This window comes from Vipera ursinii (assembly GCF_947247035.1).
Source record: "Vipera ursinii genome assembly, chromosome: Z".
In the NCBI taxonomy this organism is placed as follows: domain Eukaryota; kingdom Metazoa; phylum Chordata; class Lepidosauria; order Squamata; family Viperidae; genus Vipera; species Vipera ursinii.
This window is the reverse complement of record NC_139517.1, coordinates 45,622,586-45,649,118: the sequence shown is the minus strand read 5'-3', so window position 1 is coordinate 45,649,118 and position 26,533 is coordinate 45,622,586. Positions and strand designations below refer to the sequence as shown.

At 36.1% G+C, this 26,533-nt stretch overlaps 1 protein-coding gene across 2 annotated transcripts; it reads right to left on the bottom strand.

Annotated features, from left to right (window-relative positions):
- Positions 1–592: 592 nt before the first annotated feature.
- KRCC1 (lysine rich coiled-coil 1) lies at positions 593–26,533 on the bottom strand. Of its 2 annotated transcripts, XM_083378712.1 has the most exons (8): positions 26,398–26,444; positions 10,917–10,953; positions 7,718–7,824; positions 6,093–6,173; positions 5,446–5,608; positions 4,759–5,028; positions 3,366–3,465; positions 593–1,810 (listed from the first exon to the last, which is right to left on the bottom strand). In XM_083378712.1, the coding sequence occupies exons 3-8, from the start codon at positions 7,805–7,807 to the stop codon at positions 1,045–1,047; spliced, it is 1,470 nt and encodes a 489-aa protein (XP_083234838.1). In that variant the 5' UTR covers positions 7,808–7,824; positions 10,917–10,953; positions 26,398–26,444; the 3' UTR covers positions 593–1,044. The 2 variants fall into 2 exon arrangements, with proteins under 2 accessions (XP_083234838.1, XP_083234837.1); XM_083378711.1 differs by lacking the exon at positions 10,917–10,953 and having other exon boundaries at positions 26,398–26,533.

The window sequence follows — 26,533 nt, the reverse complement described above, 5'->3', positions numbered from 1 at the left end:
ACGGAAGCCCGCTAAATAATGTGTGTTGTAATATAAGGTATTATTGCTTTTATTGATGAAAGTTCTAACACTGTAGAAATTTGCTGATTGTTCTCCAGTTCCTCTCCAAAAGGAATGGAAGTGATTGATCGTTGTTGTTGTTACATGATGTGCAAGGAAATTTGCCATAACTTTAAGAGCACACGATTTTACATGTGCCCTTAGTGTTTTACACTAAGAAAAGACAGAAATGATGATGCAATTGATTACATCCAAATGGCCTTGAAAATGTTCCATTGTGGCTGCCCAACGTGTTGCAAACAAGGGCTCTGTCAGCAATACTTTCCAAGGCCTTATTTTTACAATCTGCCACTGAATGTGAAAAAAGAATTTGAACTCTGGAGAAAATACAAAATGTGTTTGGCAATTACTTTTTTACAAATCATTATAACTACATTCAAAAACCCTTGAATGCCTAAACATTTCAGAAAAAAAACTATTGGGAATTATATATTCATTTTGCTCTTAAATAAAGCCTGCCACAATAATTTTTGGGAAACAATGGTTATCTCAATTTGCATAGAATTAAGTAACATAAGCTAAAATAGTAGTATTCCTTTAATGTTCTCCCCCCAAAAGGTAGAGTTTGACTGATATGGAGGAAAAAAATATTAAACAAATTGTATCTTATATGCTTTTTTTATTATCTACACGAAGAAAAAATATCTTCTTTGGGATACAACCCAGCCCCATCTCATGTTTTTATATTATTTGTTAAAACTTACAACAATATGTACTTAATGGGACTTAAGAAGTTATATGCTTCTGTATCAAATATGAAATGTGGGAAGAATATTTAATAATTTATAGTGTATTCAGTCTTATTTTGGGTAGAAGCATTTTTGAATTTAAATGATACTCCAAATCATATTGGAGAATTTCTTCAATTTCTTCCCTACTGATTTCAATCTTCACTCATTATTTCTGAAGAAGCAACTTTAAAAATAGCCAGTAAATAAAACATAAAAAACAGTGTCAAGCTTCAAGCAATAAACAGAAAGTTAATTAGAATCCCAAGATAGATTCATTCCACAGCATGTCTTCTTCTGTAGTTGCACTGGTTTCATGTTTCTTTTTCTCCTTATGTCTTTTGCTTTGCTTTTCAGAAGAATGATTTTTACTTTCCTTTACCTTACTATGCTTTGATTTTGACCCAGCTATTGAATCTATATGACTTTTTCTCTTTTTCTTACCATCTCTTTCCAGTTCTATAGCTTGACTGTTTCCTGCTCTTTTAAGAGTTGAAAGATCTCCTTCTCCCTCTAATGGCTGTTCTTTTTTGGCCCTTGATGTCTTTGGCAGCTTATGGCTCCTCTTGTCAGCACTAGAGTTATTCTTTGAAAACAAAGACTCTGATTCAGCCGATAGTGGTTTGTAGCAGTCATTTCTGTAGATGGTCAACTGAGGCACTTGCTTTTCAGAATCACTGTCTGTGCTGTACGTACAAACATTTTCTAGCTTTACTGGGTAATTTTGCACTGGTGGGTGTGGCAATCTATTTCCAGAAGAATAGGAAAATGTGTCCATTTCTGGGAAAAAAATGGAATGCTGATTTGGTTCATAAACATTTCTTGAAAGAAAACCTTGGTCAGATGCGAAGGTCTCCTCATGACCATTAATGGCTTCACACACTTTTTGCTCAGGCTTTCTAAAATTAATGTTTGGTTCTAGTCCTCTTGCTTTTTGTACTTTGATGTAATCTGCCAATTCATCTTGAAAGGAACTGTTTGTGTTATTGGAATTCATCAGAGAAGTGGCAATCATATTTTCTCTAAAACAAATAATAAAGTATGAGAATGTCTTAATGGCTTTAATGCTACCTTAGTATCATTAATCCCACTCCGGAGATTCATGTAGTACAATCATATAAAATCGATAGGACTTACTCCTTCGCCCTTCCTAATTTGGTGCCCTCTTGATATGTTGTTACACACACACACACACACACACACACACACAATTTGTTTATATATATATATATAATGTTTATATTTATGTTATTATTTTTTTGTGTGTATATATACATACACACACACATATATATAAACAAATAACATATCTAGAGGGCACCAAATTAGGAAGGATAAAGGAGTAAGTCCTATTGATTTTATATGATTGTACTACATGAATCTCAAGAGTTGGATTAATATATATATGCCACCTTTATTATTTTTACAAATTACAAATTACTCAAACCGGCAAACACATCCATTACACCTTCCCCTCCTAATTTTACCCACAACAACCCTTTTGAGGTGAACTGGACTGAGAGAGAGAATGACCTGTCAGCTGGTGCTCATGGATAAGGTAGGACTTGAACTCACATTCTTCTGCTTTCTAGCATGGTGACTTAACCACTAGACCAAACTGGCTCTCTATATGCTGTACTACATGCTGGATGAAATTTTTGGGAGTTATTGTCTACCATATACTTGAATAGAAATCAACTTCTGGTGATTCCAAGGACACATAATTTTCCTGGCAATAATTTCAGTTTGTTCTTGCCTTCTTCCTTGATGGTTTCCCTCCCCCAATATTAATCAAGTCAGATCAAGTGTAGTTTAATTTTTCAAGTTATTAAAAAAATGAACCTTTATCTTTACAGAACATTCATATCTCTACAAATAAGCAATTTACCTGACTATGGGAGACACATTTCCCTGCGTTCCCACCTTCTTTTATTTCAATTTATTAGCTGCTCAATTCCAATGGACCCTTTGGCAATTATTTCTCCTATTGCCTTTGATTCTTATAATTAGTTGTACTTATTATTTTGGACAGTTGTAAATCAAGCTGACTCTTTTGCCCCACAAATGTCTCTATTGTGAGACTCTTATTGCATCATGAGCAGAGGGTAGCTTGACTGAATGTCTGAGTATCAGCTATAGTAATAGTACTAAAGTCAAGAGGACAGGGGTACATGTGCCTGCAAACCTCCAAATATTATTGCACTTCATCATAATTAATGATAAGAGTTCTATTCCAAAATATTTAGAGAGCCAGAGATTTCTCACCTGAGTGAGAAAAGCAAAGAAAGGAAAAATTCCTTAGAGAAATTTTTCCTAATGTTAGTGCTATGAAAAAAAAAACTCATCAGAAAAGCAGTCGCTCCAGCCTTTAAGGCAAAGAAGAAACCTCATCTCAAGAGAAGACAGAGGAACGTTACTTGACTTCTAGTGGCAAAGTTAAGTTGCAGTGAACTCTATTCGTATTTTTTCTATGCAATTCTAACCATCAATTTTTGTTTTGCTCACACACTCACACTGTATTCCTGAACTCTCAGCACAGCTCCTCAATCACGGATGGAGGGCCAGGAAAACACTTACTTAATTTGATGCTTATTTCCTTGCATGTGTGACTGGTACATCTCTATGGATGTGAGGCTGATACTGCATATCGAACATATATAGTTGCCTACGCCAAGTGCTGCAAAAAAAGAGCTACAGGTTAAAGAAAATGCAGTAAAAATGGTGCAGTTTTTCCCAAACAACAGACATCTTATGGGAAATCTTTGTAAAGTTGTTCTATCATGATTTAGACTCAGAATCAGATTCTGACAATGCTGCTCCAAATGAGCTTGTGGATTGTCAATTTCAGGAATCATCAAGTCATGATTCATCTGAGGCTGAATCATAGTCACCTCCTGATCAGCTGGAACAGTCAGATGATGAGGCATGATACCCAAGCCCCAGATTTTGATACATTCAATGGCAAACAGAGCAATGCAACTCAATAAAGCTTTTCCCTGGGCAAAAGACAAGGCCTAAGTAATTGTAGTCAACTGCCTGCAGATACATTTATATATATATATATATATATATATATATATATATATATATATATATATATATATATATATATATATATATATATATATATATATATATATATATATATGTCAAATACTTGTTAACTATTTAGATTACCTTGCTAGGCCCCAAACATGGGGCAAATCTTTATTTCCTGTTTCAGTTCGAATCTCAGAAGGGTATGGCAGACTGATGAAAACTAATAAGTTTGAAATGCATTTCAGTCTCCCTTAATTCTTTGTTAGTAATTTACATATATATATATATATATATATATATATATATATATATATATATATATATATATATATGTATATATATATATATATATATATATATATATATATATGTATATATATGTATATACATATATGTGTGTGTGTGTCTGTGTGTGTGTTATTTGTTTATATATATATATATATATATATATATATATATATACACACACACACATATATATATATACATACATATATACATACATACATACATACATACATACATACATACATACATACATACATACATATATATATATATATATATATATATATATATATATATATATATAGTTATTTGCTCTGGTGTGTCTGCAATCTGAACCTGAGCCTGAAAAAAACCAACACATTATCAGATAGCTTCAACATAAAAGAACAGAAACACACTGTCATGATCAAACTGTTACTGTAATGGAAAAATTCTGACGGAAGGTAGGCAACAATATACTGGATTTTAAGAAAAGTACAGAGAAATAGACAAAATAAGCAAGGAATTCCCTTCGTCCCCTGGATTCTGAAAGGAAGTTGTTCAACTATGGCTAGCACATGAAAGGAAACGGTTGACGGTGTACCTTGGTTGTGAGCCATGCTCACCTGATATAAAGGGGAATATTCATTTTGATGCTGCTTACCATTGGTTTTGGACTCCAGAGGGATAGCCTGAGTTCCTATCTCAGCCATCAATTTCTTACGTAATTCATTTCTTTTGTGCTTTTTGCCTACATAGTGTTGATGGGCCATAAATGGGTTGTTGAACGGTGCAGAGCAGAGTTTGCAATACTTATCCGGATCATCTAAATCTAAAGCAGTTCTACAGGGTGAATATAGGTCCTCAGAAGCAACATCCTGTTGCAAGCTCTTTTCAAGAGATGCTTTTGGCAGAATTGGACTTGTAGTGGAATCTGTGAAAAAAGGCATATGTAGAAAAATTAGTTTCTTTCTGGAAAACAACAGGAACAAAAATGTTGGCTTGTCAGAATTGGAAGTGGACTTTTTAAAGGAACCATTTGACAGCCTCTAAGAAAATATAGCCATCTTTTTATATGTATCTAATTTGCTGGTTGACAAATTATTGTGAATAGCATCTCCTGTAAAGGTCAGGTTATTCAGGCAAGTTTCTGATTCTTTCCTTTCTCCTTGCACTGTATGAAATTACAAGTGGGGAGGAAAAAAGAGAAATATGTAAGAACAACAAAATAAAGACATTTAATGTGATTTGTTCTTCAGCTGCATTGGTACTATGATTAAAACAATCCATGCTTCATGTTCTCACTAAAATAATGACAAAAAAGAGAATGCATTAACTATTGGATCTTTACCAGGTTCTGACTGAACATCCTGTATGGGCTGAGTCTGATCTGATAATTGCTTCAGTTTCTTGGCATGAATCTTTCCCAAATAGTGTGACTGAGCAACAACTGGAGATGTGAAGACCATGTTGCAAAGTCTGCAATACATATTTTTGTCCATATTTGGATGCTCCTGAAATCGAAGTGAAAAGCTATTTAATTCATTATAATAGACATCAGCTGAACTTTTAGGATGTTAAATTCTGCTCTCCGCAAGAATCTAAAATAAAGTAGCTCTGGATAATTTGGCTATCCAGCTTCTGCTTGAAGACATCGAACAAAGAAGGCACCAGTTCAGTTTGGCCACAGATAATTCCCCCCCCCTTCTTTCACTTATCAGTTTTTTCTCTCTCATTCATGATAACCATTAGCTAGCTTTATCATAGGAACATCTACTGACCCATGAGAAAGCTGAATTGAAATCACAGTAAAGAGAAACAAGAGGTTTGGGTAAATATGAGCTGGATTAGCAGTTCTATATAAGGGATCCTTTATCTTTCTCTCTGTCATGACACAGCCTCAGATAATGCCATGTGACAGATAAAATTAAGCAACAAGCCACAAATCCTGTGTCCCATACATAACCATCCTATTGCTTTTAGATGGGATAACTTTACCTGAAAATTTGTATGCAGCCTGTCCTTTGGTTCATTATGTATTTGTAAATAAAGTCGGACCTTTTGTGCATGCCTTTTGCCCTGAAAAGCAAAAGTGACAATTTTATATCAAACCAACCCTTCAGAAACATGTAAAACCAATTGTATAAAGATACATATCACCTAGGAGCAGAGCTTGAAGCTGAACTTTCAGTACCCAGTGATTTACATTTAGATTGGATGACTACCATGTGCTGTAGTGGAGGTTATTAAAAGAAGCATAGCTATGGCAACATATTACACTGAGTTTCTAATTACAAAATTGCTTGTCAGTTCATAATGGAGGGCTATGCAGTACACCATCTGACACGCAAAGTCAAGGATTATTTTATGCTTAGCACTTGTATTGGGATTGATCAGCTCCACCTGTTGGTCTTCCTGTTCTAAGAGGCTGCCACAGAAAAGAGGGGATCAGCCTATTCTCCAAAGTACCTGAAGGCACAACAAGAAGCAATGGATGGAAACTAATCAAGCAGCAACTTAGAACTAGATAGAACAATTAATCAGTGGAACAACTTGCCTCCAGAAGTTGTGAATGCTCCAACACTGGAGGTTTTAGGAAGACCAATGTCTGAAATGTTATAGGGTTTCCTGCTTGAGCAGGGGGTTGGACTAGAAGACCTCCAAGGTCCTTACAACTCTGTTATTCTGTTATATTATTCTGTTATATTATTAATTTTTGCTGCTTTTAAACTGTATAAACCAACCTCCGTACTGTGAGTGTAGCAGAAGAGAGAAATATCAATTTTTGAATTAAAAAATAAGCAGATATGCTTACTGGTACAGATTTTCAGACAATGCTTAGGATTCAACTGGTGAACTTTAGAGAAAGAGGGAATGGTTTAGAGGACAGTTCCATAAAATATCTAACAACTGGTTTGAACTTCATGGCTTTATTCTGGTAGGGCTATTGGACAAAGTAAGGGAATAAATACAGGTAGTCCCCAACTTACAACAGTTCATTTAGTGACCATTCAAAGTTACAACAGTGTCGATAAAAGGGACTTATGACCATTTCACATTTACTTACCTCCCTATGGTCACGTGATCAAAATTCAGACACATATTTATGACAGCTGCAGTGTTCTGGGGTTATGTGACCACTTTTTGCAACTTTTTGACAAGCAAAGTCAATGGAGAATCCAGATTTACTTAACAATCATGCCACTAACTTAACAGCTGTACTGATTCACTTAACAACCGTGGCAAGAAAAGTTATAAAATGGGCAAAATTCACTTAACATCTCATTTAGCAACAGAAATTTTGGGCTCCATTGTGATCATAGGTTGAGGACAACTTGAATTATGTAAGTTAAATTTTTTGTTTATGTGAGGTATTAAAAAATACTCCAGATTAGGCCTCTAAATCAAAGGCAAGCTTGATGAGATGAGATCTGTTAAGTAATGAGATGAATGTCAGTAGTTTTTGGTTTAACAAGTAGTCACACTTCTTCAATGATAGTTAGTTTTTTTTTAAAGAATATCTGATTTGTTGAAACAAGTATCTTAGTAAAGGGAGAATCCTCCATATTTGGGGAAACATAGGATCACAAAATCTCATTGACATGTTCTGTATTAAAGCTTACCTCATAGTGTGCTATTCGTTGTGATTCAAACTGCAGTACAGCCCCACAAACTTTACAGTAAGTGTCTGTGCAAAGTTCTTTTCTTGTCATCTCATCAAAAATATCATCTAAAATGAATGGTTAAGGATACAGTTGGTAACTAGAACAATGAGAGCATTTTATTTATAAAAACCATATTAGAAAATTTATATACAAGATGATGCAATTTGTCCCCAAGAGTCAGTAGGGATAATAACCTCTATATGCTTTCTGTTGAATGCTTTTGATGCTGATGTTTTTCCACATTCTTTAAAATATTCCCTAAAACAAACTGAGTATTATGTCCTGGATCTGCTCTTTTTAGGAAAAGTATCAACTGATAACAGCTATGCTTCTCTTTTTGCTGGGGTGAAAGTATGGGGCTAAGGAGAAGCATGTGTAGAAGACAGCCTACCTCTTTTGCTCTTGTTCTACTGCAATATAAAGCATCTCAAACCTTATATAATATTAGTAGTAATAAGCTCAAATATTTCATAGTTCTCTGAAGGAGAAATAAAACAATGAACAAAGTAAGTTTCTCAGCTTAGTTTGCCTCTAAAAATATCCATCAAGCTCAATTTCATGTTGCCTAAAGAAACTGGGGAAAAAAGCAAGGCAGAATCAAGGAGGCCAAATTTTTGTCAAAATAACAAAAACAACACTGCACTGTTTTGCTGCAAGTTCTGCCTTTCTATATTGGTGTGTAATAGTGCATGAACAAAAGTAATGGATCTTGCAGTGCAATGGCATAACATTGCTTTCATTATTTGACTTCCCTTAATTCCCCACCACCAACACCAATTAATTTTTACTGATTTACACATTGCCCTTCAATCACCCATTAATGATGATGTCAAAATAATTATGCACTGATGGCAAGTTCTATCAGCTTTGGAACTTGATGTAACATATGGTCCATACTAAAGCAGTTCACTTAACCAAACTTCAAAAAGACAAAAAAAAAGGGGAGCCACAGTACATGTGGAAGCTAAGACATATAACTATGGTAAGGGACGGCCATACAGTGATCCAATTCCTAGAATATTCACAAGGTGAAGTCCCCTGGCAAGCACGTTTTCTACAATTTATCATTTTGTTGGCCTCTCATCAAATATCTTAACATCTCTTTCTCTCATAGAGGAATTTCTGATCATAACCGTTCCAGGATCAAACCAGAAACTGTGATTCTGCTTACTGTATGTATTTAATTGGTGCCTGTAAAAAATAATTCTGCTCTGCCCCAGGCACCTTTTATTATTTTGCATAGGTAACTCCAGTCCATTTTAATTTCTTCCAAACTATGGCTAGCATTAATAGCTCTACATGGGTGACAGTGGCAATACCAAATACTCTACAGAGGCAAACTGTCCTGCGCATCCTCTATTGGAAAACAGGACTGCTGAATACTTACAGCCTGTGAGAGCAACTGAAAGCCACAGCCCTTTTTACCTTAACATTTCTTAACATCCATCTTTCCTGTTTTCACCCGTTGAAGAAACTGCTTCATGTGTGCTCTCATATACTGCAAAGTACTTGCACAACCCCGTCAAAGTACAAATATAGCAAATTCTATCTAAGTAGAAAATTAAATTTCTCAATCAAAAGTATGATAGTAAATGCAAGCTCTCATTTTCATAATAAATTGTTCTTCAGTAAGAGATTAATAAACCATCTTATCAAACTGTTTGTTTTAGAAGGCATAACTTAATGTTATGGTGGTGGTGGGTGAAATGCTTATTTTCGTTTCCCCTTCTTCTTTAAAATACCCAACTTCGTAAATGCGCAACAAAAAGGCTGGGTAGATAAGAAATGTTTTCCAATTATGATACGTGTTTCGTATTGATAAAACACTTTCACAGAAAGGTCAGCAACTGAACTTTAATGATTACATTATAGTACAACCTGGGCATTGTTGTTATTATTCCTGCCTTTTTCTTCATGAGTTCAAGGGAGCTTGCATCATTCATTTTATCCCCAGATAGCCATATGAGGTAGGTTAAGACTATGCTATGATAGTGTTTTAAATAATGTGTGGGTTTAAGACCAAAATCAGAATTCAGGTGTTCCATTAGTCTGAAGCTCAGCTGGTGTGTTTGGGCCAATTATCTCCTCTCAGGCTTGTTGTTGTTGTTGTTAGTTGCAAAGTTGCGACCCCATGGTCGCAATCCCATGGACAACATTCCTCCAGGCCTTCCTGTCCTCTACCATCTTCTGGAGTCCATTTAGGCTCACACCTACTGCTTCAGTGACTCCATCCAGCCACCTCATTCTCTGTCGTCCCCTTCTTCTATTGCCCTCAACCTTTCCCAGCATTAGGCTCTTCTCCAGTGAGTCCTTCCTTCTCATTAGGTGGCCAAAGTATTTGAGTTTCAACTTCAGGATCTGGCCTTCTAAAAAAGCAGTCAGGATTGATTTTCTTTAGGACTGACCAGTTTGATCACCTTGCAGTCCAAGTGATTCACAGGAGTCTTCTCCAGCACCGTAGTTCAAAGGCCTCAATTCTTTGGCACTCAACTTTCACAGCCATACATTGCAACTGGGAAGACCGTAGCCTTGACTATACTATGTTAGCCTCTCAGGCTAACATAGCTCAAAGGTCCTTGAGATTCTAGAGCATGAGTGTCAAACCTGATTGCATCACGTGATGTATTGTTTTTTTGCCTTTGCAGAGCCAGGGTATGTGATGCATCTGGCCCGCGGGCCTCCAGTTTGATATCCCTGTTCTAGAGCAGGGGTCTCCGTGGACCGGTACTGGGCTGCGGCATGCCAGCAACCAGTCCGCACAACCAAGCAAAGCCCCATCCACAGGATGCAGGCAGCACACAAAACCACGGAAAAACCTCTCTCCATGGAACTGGTTCCTGGTGCCCAAAATGTTGGGGACCTCTGTTCTAGAGAATCCGCAAGATGTATATAATATGTAATGAAATGTTACATGTTTATTTTATATCCTACCCATATAAGAAACTATGGGAAATTTAGATAAAATAGAATACTCAATAGTAAATATAGCCTTATATTTAAAACATCAAATCTAAGAAAATATTAAAACTGATTACATACTGGGTGGGGATTAATAAAATTTTAAAACAGCTAGGTATTTCACGGTTAAGAGCATTGGGAGTTTGGAAGGGTTTAACTAGTCAAGAATGTGGTTGTGACTATATGATTGAAGCCGTACCTCTTTTTAATATGTACTGACACCTGTTAAAGAAGGGCTGAAAAGAGATTTAAATAAAGATTTATTTGTTAATCCATCAGAAAGGAATTGTGCTGTTCTAATTGATAAGAGACTTAATACTAATTCAATTTGTACCCCAGAGACCATCAGCTGTGTTGAAAGGCATTATAATAATAATATTACAAACCTGGCATACCAAACCAGGGTTTTTCAATCTTTTCCCCCATTGTACCCCTTTTAGGATATGGCAACATCCAAGTACCACCAGTCACCTAGCAAGATGTCAAAAACTTGATGACGAAAATAAAAAATAAAAAAATGAAGTACAGGTAGTCCTCGACTTACAACAGTTCGCTTAGTGACTGTTTAAAGTTACAATGGCACTGAAAAGTGCCCCCCAAGCCACAACCAAGGAAGACACCTGCCTGCCCACCCGGTGGCACTCTTCCTCCTGTATTCATTATTGTGAGCATTTCTGTTGAGGATTGGCAGTGGGGATGGGGTGGGGGGGGTGTTTGGTTTTTATTTCTCTCCCCTCCCTCTGCTGGGTGGTTGCAGCAGGTTTTGGTCACTTCACATGACCCTTGGACACTGTGACCGTCATAAATATGAATCAGTTGCCAAGCATCTGAATGTAAATCACAAGACCCTGCAGATGCTGCAACATTCCAGCTGATCGGCGCTTCTTCTGGGCTCAGCAGAAGCGCCAGGATCAGCGTCGAGCTCCAGCTGGAGCCTGGTGCTGATCCTGGCGCTTCCACTGAGCCCTGACAGCCCTGCAGCTCCAGCCATCTCTCACTCAGGCTTGTGCAGTGCTGCCATCGGTTCAGCTCATTCCCCTCCCCCACTACCACTTTTTTAGGATGGTCGTGTACCACCTGTCAGGTGCCCACCCGTACCACTGGTTGAAAAGCCCTGCACCAAACCTTCCCCTCCCATTATGTATTTAGGTTCTACGGAGCTAATCTAATTCTATTTTTTTAATCAAAACAATGAAGAGATGTAAATCATTATCTCCTGCCCCAGAAAGATTTGCTCCTAGGGTTAGGGTTAGGGATACACAGCAGATGTTGGAACTATTTTGTAATGGCTTTTTTTTTCTAAAATGAAACTTATGTTCAGACATTTTTATATTCTGTGTGCCTGTTTACTTACTTTTTTTTCTAGCCTGCTACATAAAACTTGACAGTACGTACTACAGCAGTTGGTATCTATTTCAAAAATGACTCAGAATTAGTGTTTGGGACCTTATGTGAACACTGCATCCCTCTGCTATTTATTAAAATAGCAGATGATTTATGCATTTAAAAAATTACTTATCTTTTAGTTCAAGTATCTCAGAATATATGAAACCATTTTAATTAAAAAAACATAAATAAAAAACAATATAAAATACAATAAAGAATACTCATAACTTCCAAAGTCCTGGATTACATATAGTTATGTCCTGAATGTGGGCAATATTTAGACAAGCTTATCAGGAAAGGATGGGGTGAGGGAAAAAACATTTCTCTCTCCCCAGCTAGGCTGAAGTCATACAGAATCTTGTTTTTTGTCTCCAACACTGGAAATAAGCCCCATATATAACTGGCTACTACTCAGCAGACTGAGTATGTGAGAGATTAAATTACTGATTCCAAAGAACTTTTAAACAGAGTTAGCTTCCTTGCTCTTTCCTCCCTGACAATTTTTTTGCTTAGGATTCCTAACACTGCAAGCCCTGATGTTGCTAACTATATTTTAAATACTGCATGGACACAGCATAAATATAGCCAGACATAGATGTCATTATGTACAGCATGCAATGGATGCTTAATAAAACATTGGAAGAACATTACAATTTAATTTTAATACCAATGGGTAAATTCTATTGGGGATTAAGTAAAGCAAGTGGAAGTATATTTTCGCATATGTATTTCAGAACATCTACATTTTTGAACAACTTTTGCTAAATAATGCAAAGAATTTCAATTGGGATTATCTAATGATAAATTTAAATATTCTGAGTACATTTTCCATTTTGTCAGACAAACGTGTGGTATTTAATAAGCATTGAAAAACTTTTGAACAAATCTGAAATCTTTAGCCAGCATATTTTTTAATTCAGTGCTTTGGATGCTCAAATATTTGGAGATGCAAAATATTTTATGTCACGTTAAACATTCCAAGCCATACTGGTGGTAAGCCAAGATATATGTTTAACGTGTGTCAACATTATTTTCTAGCTTTCTGTTTAATTAAATATTAATTTCATTTCAAGTAGTTCAAATAAGTGAGAGTGGATGTTATGTGGAATACAACATTTTAATATAAAAGTATATTTCAAAGTATATTTCAGGTATATGCTCTGATAATAATGTAAACATATTATGCAAATATTTTGCTGATTTATCCAATATGAAGGATAGTCTGTACACACAAATATAAAGTATAGACTGCTTAAAACATGTTAACATTCACTACAGGAAGAAAAGTTCAAGAAACTGTGTTGATATTGGTAACAAGTAAGGTTAACATGTCTCCAGTAAGACAATATTGTATATTCTATATTCTACTATAATGGGACAATGAATCTTAAACATGGTCATGTATGATTTGTAACCATAAGTCATTAAATTGTGTTACTTCACTAATATTTACTAAGTTGCAGTGATTAATAAAAAACAATCAGTGGAGATCCTTAGTGAACCAGTGCTCATTCAGCAACCATTCAAATTTACAATGGCATTGAATAAGTGGTACTTATGACCAATGCACTTACAATGGTTAATAGCATTCCTGTGGTCATTTGCAACCTTAGTTGCTGGCTTTCTACAAGTAAAGTGAATGGGGAAACTGGCAGAAAGTCAAAATGGGGAACTCACTTAACAGTTGCATGGGATTCACTTAAGGATGGTCATGTGATGTTGTGCTTCATGACTGCAACAGTAGTAACAGAAATTCCAATCCTAATTATATGTATTATTTTTGTGGACAGACATGACTGCACTGTTAATTCATTTTTTTATTATGAAAAATTAGTGATCCATGTATTTTATGTAACAATTTCTCATTCCTCCTTGCATATTTTTTGGCCCATTTGTTTACCTCACATAACTTTTTTCATTTACATCATCATGCTGTAGATTTTACATTTTGTAAAATCCATTTAAAAAATAGCATGCCATCAAAAGCATTACACTATGTTGCACACAGGTCAAGGCCTGTAATTTGGTAAAAGCCACAGTAGATTGAAGAATGGATAAAAAGCAACATTTTAAAAAATAGATGAGATTTGCATTTGGCAGCGCTTATAGATAATCTAGTTTAAAAAGAATCTTAATTTCATAAAAATGTGTATGTTGCAGTCGCTATAATTTCTTAAACTGTATTATTTATTTGTTAAATTTATTTATCGCCCATCTAGCAATGGGACTACTCTAGGTCGCTTACAACAATGTAGCCTATCAGGTGCATTTGCTTTGTATGTTAAAAAGATTATGCAGAAAAATCTCATACTTTTAAGTTCTTTGATTGATTAACTTATAGCTTGCTTAAATGACTGATTTTACTTGAGCTCCAAACAACAAACAAAAAGCTCAATGAATAAATTTTAGCACTAAATCCCAGTTTGTATTGTATTTAGGGACAAAGTCGCACAGTGTTTATCTGTCCAGCAGAGTGGGTTCATAAAATGCTATTGGTTGAATTTTTTTGATCCGCAAAAGCCGAACTGTTTTGTTCTGTTGTATCCCATATTAACATTTATACAAAACTGCTGGAGGATTGTTTATACTGCATACCAATAAGTAGGTGGCACAGTTTTACTTGTTTTCCATATATTAATCCCATAAACATTCTTTTGTGAATAAATATATGGAGCAAAATGAATATAGCCAAGGCTGAAGACTGAATTTAGATAAGACAAGGCAAGCATTAAGTGTGGAGAAATGTACTGATACAGACAGAAGGATTAAACTATTGCTGGATAAGACTGAATTCTTTCCTGGACTTTGTAACGTAAAGTAACTTCTGGAATCAATTTTGTGAAAATAAAGGTAGTGGCCATCAGCAAAGATTTTTCATCAGTTTTGTGCAGTACTTAAATTGTTATCCTTGAAAAGTGGCAAAGAAATAATTTTTTAATTAGCAAAGTTAATTCACTTTTGCTTAAAGTGTAAATTTAAATGCATCTTTTTTCTTGATTATTCAATCATGCACATGTTTAGAATTCTAAATCATGATAAGAATTCCACTGGGCCCATTCTGGCAGGATAAAATTCTTCTCACTCAATCTGGTGAACTATTTCCCTCTACAGTTGCAATGCTTTCCCCAATATACTTATGCTCTAGTGCTCTCCATTGTGCCCTTTTTCTCCCCAATCTGACATCTGAGAGGGATATGAAAAAACCTGAAGAGCTTGAAAGAGAAATTTGGTTCACATTTCAATCCACAAGACTGAGTTCATCCTTTTACCTCAAAAGTAAAAATGTGATACCTCCGATAGATTCTGGAAAGTCACTGTAGGTGGCAGGATTGTAGCCTAAGCGTTCTTGATTTAAATCAACCCCCCTGTAAGTCTCATAAATGCTAGCTTCTAAGAAATGGTGCTTTGCAGGATGCCCCAAGCTCATGTTTTTCCCTTTCCTATTTAACATCCACATAAGATCACTGGGTGAGGTGACAGGACTGTTTGGAGAGCAGTATCACCAATACATTAATCATATCCGGCTTTATCTCCTTTGATTCAACTCAAACAAGATTGAGTGGCTTTCAGTATTTGAATTTCCTGGTTACAAGGTTCTTCCACCTCTGGTTCTGGATGGGGTGCTACTGTCCAAGATGGGTGTGCCATTTGGGGGTCCTCCTGTACTACAGCAGGTACTGTAGTAATCATGGCTAGGAGAGTTTTTGCACATCTCTAGGTTGTAAGCCAGTTGTGCTTATTCCTGGACTGGGAGGCTTTGCTTACAGTCACTCAAGCCCTTGTGGACTATTGTCAGGATTACTGCACCATGCTCTACATGGGGCTGCCCTTGAAAATTATTCAAAAGCTTTAACTGAAGCAAAATGCAGCTGCATGTATAGTAAATAGTGTCAGATATTTGACATATGAGTGAGCTGAATTGGTTGCCAGTATGTGCAATTCAAGGTGGTAGTTGTTATCATTAAAGCCCTTTATGGCTTGGGACCAAGTTAACTAAGGAACCATTTTGTTTCAGCTGTTTCTACCAGACCAATTCAATACAGCAGACGGGACATCTTACAGTTTCTGACAGCCAAGGAATATCGGTTTGTGGGGACCACAAGACATGTTCTTAGCTGTAGTCTCTACCCTTTGGAACATTCTGCCTTTCAAGATTGGGATGACCTTGAACCTGTTGGTCTTTTATATATTTATTTCGAATTGCTTTTAACTATTTTATATTTTTATGATGTATGCCACGCAATGCTGAAATGGGTGGGTATAGAAATTAAATACATTCATTCATACATACATACATACATACATACCCGCATGCATACATACATTCATACTATCTTATCATTGTGCTCACTTAACATCTCACCAATACATTTTTATAAACAGTATTATTGCAATCTAAACCTCTTTTTAAAAGCAAAACATTCTAGAAAGGCATTACAGTTTCCAGTTTTCTATGAATAACTTCTCATCATCATTTCAATTTTGATGCCACTCAATTTCAACCAATTTATCCAAATTGCAACAATAGGATTAAAATAATAAAACACAACATCTTAATCCTATCGTAACTAGAATGGCAGTGGTAACAAATAACACAGACACCGATTCAATATAAGTCTGGGCAAAACAATAGGTTTAAAAGTTTTTAGTATCCAGCACTTCTTCTAAACAGGAAGATTCTTTTTACTGATCCAATATGACACTAACAAGTTCTTTTCTGAACTTTCTGTTGGAAAATTTTATTTTTAATTGTCACATCCCAAGTTTCTTCTAAACAGCTCAAGGTAACATTTATGGAAAATACTCCTTGCTTTTTCTGTCAAGGATCCCTGTAAGTTAGGCTAGGCTGAAAGAAAAGTAACTGGTCCAATGTCACTCTAGACTTCATGAACAAGGTAGTATGAACATGGCTCTCCCTGGACCTAGGCTAAAATTTTAATGATAAGACTGTATTGTCTTTACCATCAGCCAGTTCTACAGTTCAACAAAATTAAATTAAATTCCTGGAGATCAGATGGCTTCTTCAGTGATTAACAGTACAAACAAAATGTTTCAAATCAACAACCATGTCTGCAGTTTATTTACTGTTTCATTAGTTATAGCAAACAGAAATTTGAATTATATTTTAACTCCATAATAACAAAACAATTGCTACAAAAATCAATGGCGGAATGTTTCATATGTTCACACATATATTATCATTGATTACATTCAGTTCAATCTCTCTTTTCTCTGTGATTCAGGTGCGACGGTGGAAATACCGTGGTAGTTGTGCTTCTGGGCTAAGTAATAGATTGATTTATTTAGAAAATGGATTATGCTTATATGCTTAAGTCTAAAAAGGCTGCTGGTGTACATAAGATTAGTAATGCTATCAATGCAAAAAAATTATCAGTAACAAGTTATCAACATAAACCCATAATGTATCATTCTCTGAATGTCTTGCTTCAGCTTGATTGAGCTATTCCAAAGAAAGGAAGCCCTCACAAGATTTAATTTAATCCTCCATCCTTCCCTCCCATCACACCTTCATGATATATTTTCAGTTTATTAGATAATTTTATCTCTGCCATAGGTTGGAGACACACTACAATCAAGCAAATTGCTTTGCTTTCAGCAGTTAAAAGCAGGTCATTTTCTACTATGATGCTTTCCTTTGATGTTTGTGGCCAACATTTATTTCAGTCAATTTTGCTTAGCTGAATTAATTTAATATTAATGACTTAATTCTTAGTACAAATCGACATTTAAGATAAGTCCTTGTCTAAGAACCTTACAGCCACAACCATAACCTTTTAAGGCCAGAGGGTACATTTGGTATTTTAAGCCTATGTTAAGGAAATATGCTTTCTTTAAAGTACAGCTTTCCCTTTGGAATATTTTCTCTCTGGTTGTCCTATCCTCACAGTTGAAGTCTCACAAAGTATTTCAAAGATAAAGCTCTACTGTCCTCACAGCCCCTACAGTCTCAGCTTTATGGAAATAACTTAAAAGCTGTTTTATTTCAGCAGCTTGCAGCATCAGCAATTGCAGTGATTGAGTGTATTATGGAGATTTAACTGAAAACTTGTATTTTTGTTTTGTGATTCTATTTTTATGCTTACATGTTCTTTTTGAACTGGGATGGATTACACAAATAAAATGGCTACCATGGGAAGGTCAATCCAATCCTCAAATGGCTCCCAGAGGGGATATGGGCAGTAATAAAAAACAAGGTTGCTTCTTGCATGACATAGTCTGCCAAAGTGCTCTATCAACTCTTCACTGACTTTACTCTTTGGGGAGCTGGTGAATACTGTAAAGCAAAGCACTAAATTATAACCACCCATCATTTTATTTTTTGAGAATATAAAGTGTTAAATTATTACTGGAAGTAAGTGGATGGATTTCTTTTGAAACCTTCCCTTTTCATACAGTGTAAAAGGAATGTTTTATGTATGGAAAATAGAAGAGGGTTGAGCAGGTGCCAAGGAAATTCTGGAGTGCAATGTTGGGGATCACTGTGTTAGAATTTCTCCATATATCTTTCGTGGCAATTTGTGCACTGCAAGAAAGTTCCATGTTCATGCTTTAATCCCAAAGGTAAAATGGGGATGAAGGATTTGATATTTATATATTTTTCTTTAAAAGGTAGTTTCCCCCGCACATGCGTGCTAGTTGCTTCCAACTCTAGGGGCCAGTGCTCATCTCCATTTCAAAGCCGAAGAGCCAGCGCTTGTCCGAGGACGTCTCCGTGGTCATGTGGCCGGCATGACTAGACGCCAAAGGCGCACGGAACGCTGTTACCTTCCCACCGTAGTGGTCCCTATTTTACTACTTGCATTTTTTCGTGCTTTTGAACTGCTAGGTTGGCAGAAGCTGGGATTAACAGGCGCTCACTCTGTTGTGCGGCACTCGGGATTCGACCGCCAAACTGCTGACCTTCTGATCGACAAGCTCAGCGTCCTAACCCACTGAGCCACAGCGTCCCTTAATTTTTCTTTAAGATGAGCAATAAAAAGAAATGTTAAACTTCCAAGAGGATTTCTATTAACTTTTCTAGCTCAACAGTTGGATACCACTGCTTTAGAGGCTGAAAATAATGAAAAGGGCATATTTGTACTCTAGTTGAAAAATACTGTCCACTTCAGACAATCCTGCAACAGACACATTTATAAGAAACATTAAGTGCATGAAACTGATGTATAACTGTAAGGGATTTTGCCATGTTAAAATATCTTTACATTTTCTTCCAAACTTTACTTGTGCCTACATGTGAGAATTCATAAAATTTTGTTCACCTGCAACCAGTTATCAAGCTAATACCTTCTGTTTCATTTCTTTTTTATAAGTCTCATAGTCCGTTGGCACCAACTATGGAACAGCTGCAAGTTGAAACCTTTAACCTCTGGAATACATAGGCTCAGTCTGCTGGATTCTGCCTAAGGAAAGTAGATTGGCACCACTATTTGCAACTTTCTCAGAAATTAATACAAAGTACAGCCAATTGATAAACATTTGGGAGAATGAGGTCAGCACCAGATCCATGGCCTTTGATTTCTGCAGAATCTAGCTGTGCTAGCTTGTTTCACAAGTTTGTACAGAGCACTTAGGCACAATCTTCCATGTCTTGCAGACAGGAATTCCCCTTTGATTTTCTGCAATTCAGAGAATTCAGGGAAGAGTAAAGTGTTTACTCTTCACATATGAAATCAAAGTTCTAAGCAACCACATAAATTCATAATCACAAGTAGCACACTTATTTTTTTCATTTTAAATCCTTTTTCCACATAGTTTTTTAAAATGTATTTTAATGCTTTTTAACTATGTGCAACTTTTGTTTTTATACCTTTAGCTTTTAAAAATGACTGTTTCTACTCAATTCTCCTTATGCTGGTATATCACCGTAATAAAGATTTGATTGATTGACGTAGTTTTCTGTATTTAGTCTCACTGAAAACATTTTCAGCCTGAAAACAATGGCTAAATCTGTGATATTTCAGCTGATTCATGTATTATCCCATAACAGTTATGTAAACAATCTGCTTCCTTAACCAGTATTAATAGTGGAATAGAGAACCTTGATCAAATTTTGACCTCTCTCTTTTGAATAACATGCAGTTTTTCTGTTCAAGGAAAAGGGAAGCTTAAAGTGGTAATAAGAAGTTTAAAGTATACACACGTTTTGCTTGAGTAAGATCCCATCTTCGATTCCTAACAACTGTTTAAATGGTCTCAGGTTAGAACTCTGTCCTTTAGACGATAATCTAATTACAAATCAGACATAACAGTTAAATGTGCCAGTAGTACTCTAGCTGACTGGGAGATGTAGCAACCCAATGAACTTGGAGAACACTAGCTTAGGGAAGGATGCTTTATCACACACAGAAACTATGACAAGTCATTCCAATTATATAGACATGTCTAGAAGCAGCATACAAACTAGCCCTATAATGTATTGTGAAGTAGTTTATTTTCTTGTTAAGTGAAGAAAAGCATTTTGCTATCTCTGAACTAGGATCATTTTGGGGATATGTACTATAGTTATAGCATAATGTCACACAGAAGAGTCTTGCTTTAAGTGGAATTTGCATAGAAAATCAGTTGGACTCAAGTGACATCAATGACTCCTTCAATTTCTATGGTCTATGATTTATGAACGTTTTTCTTTCACTTATCTTTCCACTGATTTTACAGCTGTCTGCAAGACTAGGAACACCTTTATAATTAATGCACTCACATTTCCAATATTGTGGGCATAGTTATTGCATACTTCTTTAATTTGGATTCAATTACATTCTCATAAAATTAACATTTAAAAACTGTACGTGTGTGTGTTTGCATCTCTCTCTGTGTGTGTGCATGTAAGAAAGATAAGCAATAAAATAGTGCATAGAAAGAGGCTTAATGCTGTTCCCACAACTAGATAGTTTAGGGATTACCAGTGAACTCTGAAGATGATAACCACCCTCCCCATGTTTCAATCACAATCCATTCACTCACATTGTATTTTTAAGATTCACATAATTGTACACAAGGTACAATTGTGCAAATTTACGTTGTCAATATTTTTCTAACAGTACTCAGATGTAGAAAAGTTACTATTTAAATAGTATTATTAATGGGATATATAACCATATATTTTCTATGTGACATAACTATTTTCACTGTCATATAGAAAATGTATGAATTATATATATATGAAGTATCCATAGTGTACTAAATTTTAGGACAGCTCTATGGAATAAAATGCAGCATGTTCAAACTTATTAGGAGCATATTTCAAATTAATTTTAATTTCATGTGGGCAATAGAAGTAAAATAATTTATAGGAAAGATAATACTTCATAAAAGGCAATTTTTACTGAAAAATCTGATAAACAAACACAAACATACATACATACAATTCATTCATTCATTCTCAGAATGGAGGTCTGCCACAATTTACCCTCTCCAATCATGCTTCCAATAAAACTATCCTTAGTGCACGGGTAAAAATGATTGGCACCAATGGGAAAGTGAAACTGCAGCTGAGGAAGGGAAATTAGCTTGGAAAGAAATATTTTATTATATTGCAAAACACTAAATAATACAAATAGTAACTAACTGCTACAAACAATTAGGGTATATCATAGATAAGCATTAGCGCTAGAAACAAAGAAAGCAAATTTGATCTCAGTCTTAAGAGATTGAATACATAAATGGTCAATAAATATAATTTGTAAAACTTGAGAAGACAAGAAGACAAATTGATTGCAGAACAATCCAGACTTCTTAGTCGAGGTAGAAATAAACAGAATCTAAATTATCATAGTTTAAATAAAATAGGTGATGACCTAGCTGTCTGGAGAAGTCTATAATGCTGGCAAAAGTGGAAGAAGAGGACAACCAAGAGCAAGGCAGATGGTCTCAATTATAGCAATGATGGACTAATGATATACACTACTGGAAGGACCAGGTTAGGAAGGGATCATTGCAGAGAAAATCTCTCTGGTTGCTGAGGACTGCCTCCAACTTAATGGCACATAATTACCAGTTTAGAGAATAAAATTTAAGATTTTAAATAAAGCTTATGTGGAAGCATTGGTACTTTTTCAATCAGCTCAAGATATTTTATTCATTCATTTTATTCACTATAATCAAAACAAAGAATCACAGTGGAGTAGCCTACCATACATTCAGTAAATCAGTTTTGCAATTAACATTTATATATTTGTTTTTAGACTGTTTTTATATAATATTGGCTTTGATTCTCATAAATTTTAAGACTTGGGGGAAAGTGATTGCCTTGGTGCCCCATAAATATTGTAAAACATTGCTTATACTACACAGAAGTGTTTTATGAACCAGAAAACACTGCTATTTTTATGGTTGTGGCAGATTAATGCAACACACTCTTCAAAGTGATTGTGTACTAAAATAGGTATTGTCCATTTTTAAGTTTCCTAAAGCAAGCCTTAAAACTTTTTTCATTTCTGATTTATAATGATTTTGAACACAAAAGATTTTTGTGACAGTCAGAAACATAGCACAAATGCCAACAGACTGTAACTGTTGGGCCTCCCTCCCAGTCTAAGGGTACAGAAAGTTCTACATGGGAGCTATATGGTGTATATCTTTCTTGTGCTTACTACTTGGACCAGATTGTACATACTCAACTAGCAGAAAAATAAACAACTGCTTAACTTTAGTAACTGGGAACGATGTAGATAAATCTCACACATAACAGTTTGGATTACTTCTGCGATCTCTTGCCATTACCAATGATGGCAGGGCTGATGATTTAAATTCTAAATTTCTGGAATGTACTAGGTTGCTTATTCCAAAGCTAGGAATAACCCTACTATGAATTCACTATATATATAAGGCAAATTTGCCAGTGTAATGACAGTGTAGTCTAGTGACAGTGCCACACTACACTGTCTCCTTAACATCTAACTTACAGATACTGGTAGAGTACTGCATATAAGCATAATATGCTGTGAACTGAGCATGTCAAAACATTTCACTAATGCTATTATCTGAAATATAACTTTCTTCTAAAATAAGATTTTTCAGTATTTTTATATCATTATACATTATACATTTCTCAATAACATAAGATTCTTTTAGATATTCTAAATTATCACCACTATAGTTTTAAAAATGAAGAAGCAGGGAGAATTATGCCTATGTTCAAAGTAGCTACTAACCAGATTTTACACAGTTCTATAGAGAACAATGTTTAGGGTTACATTCTGGATTAATATTTGCAGATATGTCCATATTATTTGCTGTAAGGATAGCGAATCAAAGATTTTTGTCATTGTCACAGACTAGTTTCAAACTATCAAGAAAATATGAAGACTTTTGTTTCCTGAATAGTAGCCAGCTATTACCTGCAAGTAAGCCACTATCCAAACTGAAACTATTCTACAACAATTTTTATTATCTGGCATGTGTATATACATATATGGTCCAAAGGGTGTAAATAAAGATAAACCTATCTAATTGAACACAAATGTTTGGACTTATTTAAAACAACTCACTTATTTTGTGCTGAGTTTGTTTCTAAAACAGTGTACACTTTAATAATGATTTTAAAAAAGTGCTTTGGACCTCATACGAGCATTGCACTTCTTATTCATTACATATTTTTTCCAGCTTTCTGCACAAGACAAAATAGTTGATTGTTTCAAATTAATGACTCTTAAAACATAATTGCTTTCAGTTTTATATTCTGAAAAAAGATGAACACAAAGGACCTGAGAATCATTTCTGAAGTGTTCTCAGTCCTACTAGTAATTTCTAAATTGTTTGAAAACAATTGTTTAAAAACAATCAAAATACCCACTGAATGCAATGAAATCTACTCTTAGATAAATATTTAAAAGTGCAACCTAGATTTTTCATCTTGCTCCACCTTAGGAATAAGGAATTCAGCTTAAAAAAAAAGATAAATATAAACTTTATTGGAGTGACAAGATTGCATGGCCCTCCTCCTAATTTCATTAAATTGTTTTAAATACTATTTCAAGAAAATTGAAATGTAAATATCATTGTAAATATTGTTATAGTGTGAATAAAAAAGTGTAACAATTTACATGCATTTGGATTTTAAATCCCACCCCCCAATGAGATTCAAATTCTGGCTACAAATCTACTGAAGTGGCATAAAGATTTTCAGTTTAATGACTGATGACTTAATAATTCTTCATAGTCTAAGATCAGTGTATTGCCATAGATCACCTGTCAAGATAATGCACAGTTCATTGGAGTAAGCAATAATTTGCACGCATATATCCGTTATATTGGTTATGGTATCTCCAGTTAAAATGATTTGGCTTTCAAGGCTAGGAATTACTTTGGGAAACTACTATATGTATCCTTGGATTAGATGAACCAACAATGAGCAGCTTTAGATGGCAAAAAACTCCTTACTAAAAAAAGCTCAAATTTTATTATGTTCTTCAACTGTCTGCAAGATTTGTGTACATTTGCTGAGATTTAAAGTTCTACTCACTGTTATATCTCCTTTGTAATACTAAGTTCAGGAGGACTTTTAAGAAAGAAATCTCTCACATCCCTAAGAAGTTCCAAACCAGGTTTCTATGTTAGGGATTTTTTTCTGCAATATACTGTTTTTCATGAGGAGGTAAAAAATAAGCAATGTCTAGACCAGGCATGTCAAACTGCTGGCCCGCAGGCCAGATGCATCTCACCGAAACTGCGCCCAACCCCATTGCCAGCAATGGGGAAAGTCCTGATACGTCGCGCGACATCACGTGACATCGTAAGTTTGACATACCTAGTCTAGACTCACAAAGGAACCCAGTGCATAATGGTTACCAAGGTCTCATGAAAAAAAAATCTACTTATTTTGTTAATTGTATTGTCAAGACTCCTTCATACAACCTTATTCAGTTCCATTCTACCCAATAGTGATGAAAGCTTATTTTCAAATAACAACTCCTTTATTATATTTTATTGTGGTCTGGATGCAAGTCATTCTGCGTGTTCCTCATAATATGGAATGTTTATTTCCTTTATGCAATTCCAATTCATTCTAGGCTGCTACTGCCAGTCTACAATATTTAAGACTAAGGGTTATATTGTGCCAGGATACTGTGAATGTATTTGGGCAAAATCATTAAACATTTTCTTCAAAGGAAGGGTAACAAGCAGCCCATTGGTGATGAAAGGCAGTAAAACAGCAAATGGGAAGTAGCAATCCTTCTTTCCTCCTGTCAAGAAAGAGAGAAAAAGGACAGGATAGCTTCTACTGCTTTTTTCCTGACTTTTCAAAGCTGTTAGAAGCATAAAAGGATGGAGAACCTCCAGATGTTACTGGGCTACAACTTCCAACAGAGCATGAAGTACAGCAACATTTGATGAGTCAAATTCTCTATTGCCACTGAGGAGTGGGCAGAGTACATACCTGCCAGTAATCTCACTCACATGTACTTCTCTGAATGGCATTGTGGCAAATGGAGTTACCTTCCTCTGGCAAGTCTTTTTTCACGAGTGATGTAGAGGATTAGACCAGGTGAACAAGTACTTTTAATAGCATATCATTCAAAGGAAGTAGGAGAAATAGATGATTTGCTATTCTTTTCTATCCAACTCTCCATAACATATCAACTAACAAAAGGATAAATTAACAGAAATGAGGCCTAGCTCAATCTCTAGGTCCAATCTTCTCCATCAATGTGTGTATGGCCGGGGAGGGTGGTAGCAAAAAAGGGAATGTAAAAAGATGGAAGAGAAAACAGGATCCTTATATTTTTCTACTTCCAACTTCTGTTGTAGGCTGAAGAAAAATTACGGATGGCTTGTTATTTATTTGATTAGCTTTCCTCGAAATAGGCTGCTTTTCATTCGAAATAGGAATGGCGGCCTTTTCGCCCATATGATTAACAGATGTGTTTTCTATCCCGACCTTAGGGCACCTGAAAATAAGGGCGAGGAGCGTAAGATCGGAGCAGCTGCTGCCTCCGAACAGGCCTGCTCTTCCTACTTGCAGGAAGGGGGTCACCGCGCTCTTCTACAGAGGCTCCCCGTTAAGGGCTCGCACGGCTCAAAGCTCTTGCACGTCCCTCTCGCTCCTCCGAGGGCAAGGCAGCTCCACCATCCTGTTCCTTGACCCTCCGGGCTTCACCTGGTCCCGTTGCGCCCCCATTCCAGTTGGGGCCGTCGCCCGCTTGCTAGGCGTCACTTCCTCTCGCGCTCCCCGACCCTCCCGGCGGTTCGAGGATCTGCCCTCTCCCCTGCGGCCGGCCGGCCGGCCAGCCTTGCCTTGCCTACCACTCGGCTCTCTCGCTCACTCACTCACTCACCTGCTTTCTGGCCGCGGGGGGGGATGGCGGCAGCGGGGGGGAGGGGACATCCCCTCCCCCCTCTGCCTTCTCCCTCCCCGCAGCAACAGCAACAGCAGCAGCAGCAGCAGCAGCAGGAGGTGCCGCCGCCGCCGCC

Coding starts and splice junctions, on each gene's coding strand:
- KRCC1 (XM_083378711.1), bottom strand. CDS start 7,807: ATGACAAGAAAAGAACTTTGCACAGACACTTACTGTAAAGTTTGTGGG. Junction 6,174..7,717: donor AACGAATAGCACACTATGAG/GTAAGCTTTAAT, acceptor TTTGCTTTTCAG/GGCAAAAGGCATGCACAAAA. Junction 1,811..3,365: donor GGAAATAAGCATCAAATTAA/GTAAGTGTTTTC, acceptor TATTTGTTTTAG/AGAAAATATGATTGCCACTT.